This window comes from Benincasa hispida, chromosome 11 (assembly GCF_027475165.1).
Source record: "Benincasa hispida cultivar pf3 chromosome 11, pf3_genome.v1.1, whole genome shotgun sequence".
In the NCBI taxonomy this organism is placed as follows: Eukaryota; Viridiplantae; Streptophyta; class Magnoliopsida; order Cucurbitales; family Cucurbitaceae; genus Benincasa; species Benincasa hispida.
This window is the reverse complement of record NC_143488.1, coordinates 29,092,523-29,100,367: the sequence shown is the minus strand read 5'-3', so window position 1 is coordinate 29,100,367 and position 7,845 is coordinate 29,092,523. Positions and strand designations below refer to the sequence as shown.

The following is a 7,845-nucleotide window of genomic DNA, read 5'->3' as shown; positions in this document are numbered from 1 at the left end:
ATATATCAGATTAGAAAAAGTTTATAGTAGTTGAAAATAATGCAGACTTGAACCAAATCAAGTATACCTCAATTGATATTCGAGCGTGTTAGTAACCATAAGGTCGTGATTCTAATTCTCTTCTCCAATCGTATTAAAAAATAATAATAATAAAGGAAACTTGGAGATGAAGGCTTATAATCCAGTCAGCAATGACCTAACTTCCCATTAAAAAAATCTCAAGTTTCACAAAGGGCAAAACGGGTAAGAAATAAGATCAACTTGGCATAAAATATACAAACAAAAAAGAAAAAAATAACTAAAACCCCCAACCCCCAAGTTCCCAAGGATGTTTGTTTATTATAAATATTGTTAAAACGAGAAGATGAAATGAATGTATAACAATGGCTCCTGAAACCGGCAATAATCTGAAGATAGTGATGTTCCCATGGCTAGCCATGGGCCATTTAATCCCTTACTTAGAGTTTGCTAAGCTCATCGCCAAACAGGGCCACCATGTCTTCTTCGTTTCCACTCCTCGAAACATCCAAAGGCTCCCCAAAATCCACCCTTCTAGTTTGCTTCCTTTTATCACCTTCGTCAGCCTCCCGTTGCCGCCCACCGCCGGCCTCCCCGACGGCGCCGAGGCCACCACTGACCTCCCTTCTCACCTCGTTAAGTTCCTTAAATTGTCCTATGATCAGCTGCACATTCCCATGGCTGAGTTTCTTAACTCCTCTGCTCCCCATTGGATCCTCCATGACTTCGCTTCTTACTGGCTCCCCCCCATTGCCTTCCAACTTGGTGTCAAGATCGGGTAATTTCTTCAATCAAACCACAATGTTTAAGCGAAATTACCTCACATACATATAATTCAAATGTCGTGTGAGACTTATAATTTTGATTATTATTTATCATTATTTTCTTTTTAGATTTTAATTTTATTTGAAAAAATTACAAAATCCACAGTTTTTTTTAATTGGTTTTAAAACGAAATTAGTAAGCTTATGAAAGGAAATTTTGTTTCCCTTTTTCCCCTTTTAATTTTGATTGTAAATTTAGATGAAAAAATAAATGCAAGCATATATAATAAACCATCAATTTTTCAACAATGAAATTTATTTTTTTCGTTTTTCAAATTTTAGTTCAACCTTGAAAATCATGGATTAATCTAGAAATAAATAGAAAGACGTGACTTTGATGCAATTAATCATGGATTTTTCTACTCACCTACAAAAATTTAACGTATACTGGATGCAATTAGATTCAAATATTTTCTTTTACAAATTCCTAATTTTTAGATTTCCACATTTGTAAATGTTAAAAGTTTACAGGTCCTATTGTGGAGAAACCCTATTCTAATTTAAAAGTTTTAATTCGTGTTGAAATCAGGTACTTGAGCACTTTAAACCCGGAATTCCATGGATTCATGGGGCCAGTTTCAGCGATGAAGGGTGGAGAAGGCAGCCGCAAGAAGCTAGATGATTACATTGTCACTCCCACATGGATCCCTTTCCCCACAACGGTGTCCTTTCCATACTATGACGTCAAGAAAATATTCGACAAATTATCTCAGAATACCACCGACGACGGCGTCTCTGATATCCACCGATTCGCCGACGTCATTCAAAGCTCCGACGTTATAGCAATAAGAGGCTCCTACGAATTCGAACCCGAGTGGTTCAATCTCCTCAACCAAATCTACCAAAAGCCCGTCTTTCCAGCCGGCCATTTCCCGACGACAGAACACGACCCAACACAGGACGAAACAGAACCATGGAAATTCATCAAAAACTGGCTGGATAATAAAAAACAGGGGTCGGTGATTTACGTGGCATTTGGAACCGAGGCCAAGCCAACGAAATCGGAAATTACAGAGATAGCACTGGGTTTAGAAGAATCGGAGCTGCCATTCTTCTGGGCTCTGAAGACTCGGCGGGGACCGGCGGACGGCGACGAAATTCAGTTGCCAGAAGGGTTCGAGGAGCGAATTGAAGGGCGTGGGGTTGTTTTCCGGAGCTGGGTTCCTCAGGTGAAGATTTTGGGGCATGAATCGGTCGGAGGTTTTGTTTGTCACGGTGGTTGGAGCTCGGTGATGGAAGGGATTAAGTACGGGAAAGCTATGGTTCTGTTGGGTTTCTTTGGGGATCAAGGGTTGAATGCGAAGTTTCTTGAGGAGAGGAAAATTGGGTATCCGATTCCGAGGGAGGAAAGTGATGGGTGGTTTACGAGAAGGTCGGTGGCAGAGTCGGTGAGGTTGGTGATGGTGGAGGAACAGGGGAGGATTTACAGAGACAGAGTTAAAGAGGTGAGACCTTTGATTGTTGATGAGGAGAGACAAGATAAATATGTAGTTGATTTTCTTGACTATCTTAAGAAGCATAGGAATTGCAAGAGGTGAGTGAGACCAAGAGATTGTTCTCCCATTTCTATGCCTCTTTTCTTTCTCCTTTACACTTGATAGTGGAGAATAAAGAAGAAAAGAAGAAAAGAAGAAAATGTAGGGATTAAGAATAAAGAATAAAATACTTTGTTTGGACAAATGTCATGTGAGACTTATAATTTGATCGATTCTTGAAACTTTTTAACTACTCTCCGTTAGGATTACTTTTGAAAATCACTAATGGATCAATTGTAATAGTTCAATATAAGTATTGATACATTAACGATTTTTATAGATAACATTAATAGAAAAATCTATATTCATTCACTTTTAAAAGTTTAATTGAAACAATTATATGTCTCCTAAAATATTTTGGTGCAACTTGATTGATAATTGATAGACAACATATCAATGTTGAGTCAATAGGTGTTACTTTTATCTGCTAAATTGGATTGTACTTCAATGGACTAAAGTCACTAATTATCATCTTAGTTTTTTTTTTTTTAATAATGTTATTTTAATAATTATTGATAAAAATAGGGATGGGTGAAAAAATTGACAAAAATAGCATAGTGAAATTGTGGACCCTGTACATGATTACTAGTAAGCATCTAAATGATGGACAAGGTTCACGACTTCCTTCTCATCATGTGAATCTAGCATCCAAACTACCACATGCAACATTGACCAGGCAATCATGAATCGGGTCCACGACTCTCTAACTCGTGTACCGGTACACGAGTTGGTGGTCCCAAATTCCTACCCCACGACTTTTCTCTCACTTTCTTCCCCATCTCCTCTATCTCTTATTGGAGGATTTTTGTTTGCTGACAAATCAAACACTCTAGTACATCTTATGTTTCTTTCGCTATTGTCTGATTTCAAGCGTACTCATGGGATGGTGTCTGCCTTGCATGACTTTATAGAAGACTACTAATGCACAAGCTTTGGAAATAGCGGGGCCACTAATACTGCTACAAGTATGAGCTTATGAAAGATTTAACATTATAACACCACAAATCTAATTACAGGCCCCAGATTAGCGTCCACCCAATGCCCCTGGGATTATTTTATTTATACAATTATTTTGATATTATTTTATGTAATAAAATAAATTAATTGTATTTTTTTTTATATAGATAGAGGGGTATATTAGCTACCTCTGAACAATCAGCAAATATGTTGCTAATATACCAACAAATATTTGACCGACTGATGCACAATCAGGTAACAAATGAATATGCAAATGAATATTACATACTTTTTTGGTGTCTATTTTTTTTTCCAAATTAATTGGACACCATACATGCAAGATATTTGGTCATTACTGCCTGATTATTGTCGTGATGATCTAGACATTTGGCTAACTATTAGCCCTTTTATATGCTTCTATATAGTAGAATGGCATCAACCAGATCGTGTGTTGAGACAGTTCGGTAGGTGACAAACGGTACTATCGTTGTGCTATACACTCCCAGCACTACACCAAATTGATATGAGAGGTAAGCACAACCAAGACTGGCGCCAAATTCATGCAAAACATATATCGCACTGGTGTGCACATCATGATCGTTGTGCACAAGGAGAAATAACAAATGGACCAGTTGTATCAGATGATTATTTTTTCCTTGTACGATTCAATCAAAAGAAGATTTATCACACCTAACGATGCTTACTATTATTATATGGTAAGAATTCTATTATCTTACGTTTCCCAATTGTATGATTTGTGTTGGGGTTGATGCCCAAAATCTCATAGGGTCCTGTAGTTTGTAAACATCTATATGAACAAACAGTTTGATGATTTATAATATGAGATATTTTATTCACTCCAATCTATGAAATATGAGATATTTTAGTTGCATTAATCACAAACCAATAAACTAAGATCTCTGGTTATCGTTGTAACTTAAGCATGATGTGAAGACATACAAGTGGATCGTGTTTTAAGTGATAATCTAAATGGTCTGTAGTATATGGATAAAGGAGAGAAACCTTATCCTGGTAACACTATGAGTGTGGCTCGCTTTGTAGATGTTACAAGTGTTGTAAAGTGCTACAAACGGTTTGATCCTGACCATTCATGTATTAGACATGCGAGCAGGGATGCTCAATACAAAAGAGTTTGTATAAGACCGAACCACGAAATGTTTAGTCTCGTTATATAACACCATTCATGATAGAGACTTTCTTAGTTGTGAAGTGTTATTTTGAAGTGTTCATAGATTAAAGGGAATTTGATTATATATGATATAATTAAATTGATTCAATTATATGTGATATAATTGATTTGATGTATTTGATACATTAATTGATTAGAGGAATTAATATAAATATGATTTATATTAAATGCCATAAAGGAGAAAAAGAACTATGGTTTATATATTACATATGATGTGATATTAAAACTATAGGTTATAAATATAATATGATAAATTAATTATTATATTTATTTATAATAAATTAATTATTAGATAATTGGTTATCTTTTTCTCCAATAACGGACTTAGTGGAAAGTTTGAATCAGTTTTTGATAATTGATGGATAAAATGAAAATTGTTTTCATTTTTTCATAATCCAGGGTGTAAGAAGGAAAGGTTACACAATAGCTTTGAAAGAGTAAACGATTAAGGAACGAGTATCCTATATGATAGTTGCTCGCTACTAAACGATCGAGTACCCAAGTCTATACGATAGGCTTCTTCATTCTCCCACTTACTCGATTGTCTACCCGATCGTCAAGTTCCTCCTTCCCTCTATCAAATCCATATAGAGCCCACACCTCCTAGATTCTCACATCGAGAATACCAAGGTAGCCTCGTGGTAGTGTCGAGTTTGTATTCGAGGGTCGAGTATCGAGTTTAACTCGATTGTGATCGAGTATTTACCAGTTCATGCTGTTTGTTGGATTTGCTCGTGTTGTGTTCGTGCTATGGAATGTTTTGTTGATTGATTGAGGGAATACTAGAAGAAAAGTTCTTCAAAGGTATCATTTACTCAATCTCTTGTATTTTCTTTTTGAAGCATGCTGGAATTTAGACTTGATGCATAATTGTGCTGTTAGATTGTAAATGTTTATGTTTTTTCACAATGGAATTTGGAACAATCTGCTTCCGCTCATTGGTTCTCTGATTTAAGAGTTCCTTCAATTTAAACATTATTTATTATTATTTTTTTCATCATACAGAATAATTTTGTCCAAGATGTACAACAGTATTCAGTACAATACAACTTACTAGAGTTGGGTTCAATGTATGACCAAACCTTGGTTAATGTGGAAAATATATCCAGTAGACAAGACAACTCAATGTTGTTGATACTAATCGAAGATGTATTCGCCATAAATAACAACGGCAACAAGGTGAAACTAATCTAGAGACACATGAACACGACCACCATGTGAAAAATTGAGTGACTTGTAATTTAACTTTTTAGCTTCATGTGAACGTCTATTTTGAAATTAAAGAAATAATGAAATCACATTTTATCATGAGACACTAAATCTAGTAAATGAGTATAATATAAAAGATCAAGAACAAAACAAGTAAGGAAGAACATTGTTAGTTAAATTTTTTTTTAAAAAAAAAACCATCAAAATCGGAAAAAAAAATAAAAAACTAAAATCGTGGACCCTGACACCACGAGTTTGGTACTTTGACCAAGTCCACATGGCTAACATGGCAGCCATCTAGTGTCCATAGGGTGTTGAGTGAATTTCGTGTACAGGTACACGATTCTCCTACCAACTAAAAATTACCTATTTTTGTCGATACCTTTCCATTCAACCCTACCAAACACCCAAACTTTAACGGTAGATATAAAATAGTCGGCTGTGGAAAACTAGCTTGAAATTAAATCAGGAATATTTGTTGTTAGAAAATTTTATTACATTTGACACAATATGTGGAGACTCAATTACTTTAACCATCGTTATATTGATTACATAGAAGAAAACGATGATCAACTTGCCTTTTTTGTCAAAATACTTTTGGTAAACTCATGAAAAAAATTACAAAAAGTTCCAAATTTTCTCAAAACTTTTCAAAGATAATAATCTTTCTTAAGACAAAATGAAAAGGGAAAAATGCATTCCATATAATGAATGTCATGATGTAATAGTGCTATTCAATATGAATGTGCAAATGATTAGACCCAAAGTATTAGCAAAAATATTACAATGTAAAAGAATTTGCAAATATAAAAAATTTAGATCAAACTCTTGAACTCTATAAGCGAGATTGATAAATTTTGCTATTAATTTTGTTAAGTCAGTGAAATCTAATAAATTCTTTAACTTTCAATTCTATGTATCTATCGAACGCCTTTAAGGAGTCTTTAAACCTTCAAAATGGTTAGAAAAAGGCATTCAGAAGCAAGAGAAGAAGAAAAATAGTGTCATAATTGAGAAACAGCTAAGTGCATATGTTTGGAAGCATTAAAGCTTAACTCTAGGTCAAGTCACTGGAGATCCATTTGCTGTTTCACATATCCTTGACTTGGAGGTTTGAGTGCTTGATAAACCCATGCCACAACAACCAACAATTATTGCTTCAAAAAAAAAAAGAAAAAAAAAGAAACAAAAATTATTGTTTAGATTTAGTTGGATAATTATTTAATTTCTCATAATTTTACCTCGAGACTTATGTATATTTGATAATCTAAAAATTTGATAATTATTTTTTCATATTTTAATGTATGCTATTTTATTATACACAATAAATTATATTTAAACTTAAAATAAGAGAAACTGTTAGAGAAAAAAAATACAAGAAACGAGAAATAAGAAATTATTATCATATAAGTTTTCATTTCTTTTTCTTTTTTTTCATGAAACAAGAACTATAAATAGTTATCAAATATAATCCTGTTTCTAATTTTTAAAAAATAAGATATAAAAAACATGAAATAAGAACATAAAATATGAAACATTAATGTTATCAAAGGGGCCTTAAAAGGCTTGCTATGTTTGCGAAAGGCACAAAACAACTTCAAATGTTATTTTCTCAACCATGCAACAAAAGGTGAGAGAACAAAGTAAAATTTTAACATTTATTCTTAAATGTCATATTTGTTGTATTTATGGACATTAAACTTAAATGTTTTACATTAACGAACTTAGTGAAAAATAGTATGTTCTTATGCCTTCGATGTTCCTAAATTTGAAAAAAAAAAAAATTGAGAAAATTTGGTTGGAAAAAAAAAATAACTTGAATTATTTTGTCACTAGATTCCTATTTTTTAAAAATATTTTTAGATATCTTTGGTAAGATTTTACTATTGGTGACAATTTAGGAATATAATATTGCATGCATGTCATTCACTTTTTATATTTTACACATATGACATTTTTTAAAAAAAATCCTATTTTGAATTTAATATTATTCTCAAATTGCCCATAAAATTATTTTTACTACAAGAAATTTTTTCTTTGTAGATGAAATTTTTTTCGACACAAAAAAAGTATTGAAAAAAGACATTTTTTT

The 7,845-nt window shown here is 33.3% G+C and overlaps 1 protein-coding gene across 1 annotated transcript; it reads left to right on the top strand.

Moving 5' to 3' along the window:
• The first annotated feature begins 277 nt into the window (after positions 1–277).
• On the top strand, positions 278–2,522 carry LOC120090022 (UDP-glycosyltransferase 91A1-like). The gene is made up of 2 exons (XM_039047503.2): positions 278–796; positions 1,372–2,522. The coding sequence occupies exons 1-2, from the start codon at positions 384–386 to the stop codon at positions 2,378–2,380; spliced, it is 1,422 nt and encodes a 473-aa protein (XP_038903431.1). The 5' UTR covers positions 278–383; the 3' UTR covers positions 2,381–2,522.
• The last annotated feature ends 5,323 nt before the right edge of the window (positions 2,523–7,845 follow it).

Excerpts from the sequence above, each read along its gene's own strand:
- LOC120090022 (XM_039047503.2), top strand. The coding sequence starts at position 384 with ATGGCTCCTGAAACCGGCAATAATCTGAAGATAGTGATGTTCCCATGG. Across the intron at positions 797-1,371 it reads CAACTTGGTGTCAAGATCGG|GTACTTGAGCACTTTAAACC; the intron begins GTAATTTCTTCA and ends TGTTGAAATCAG.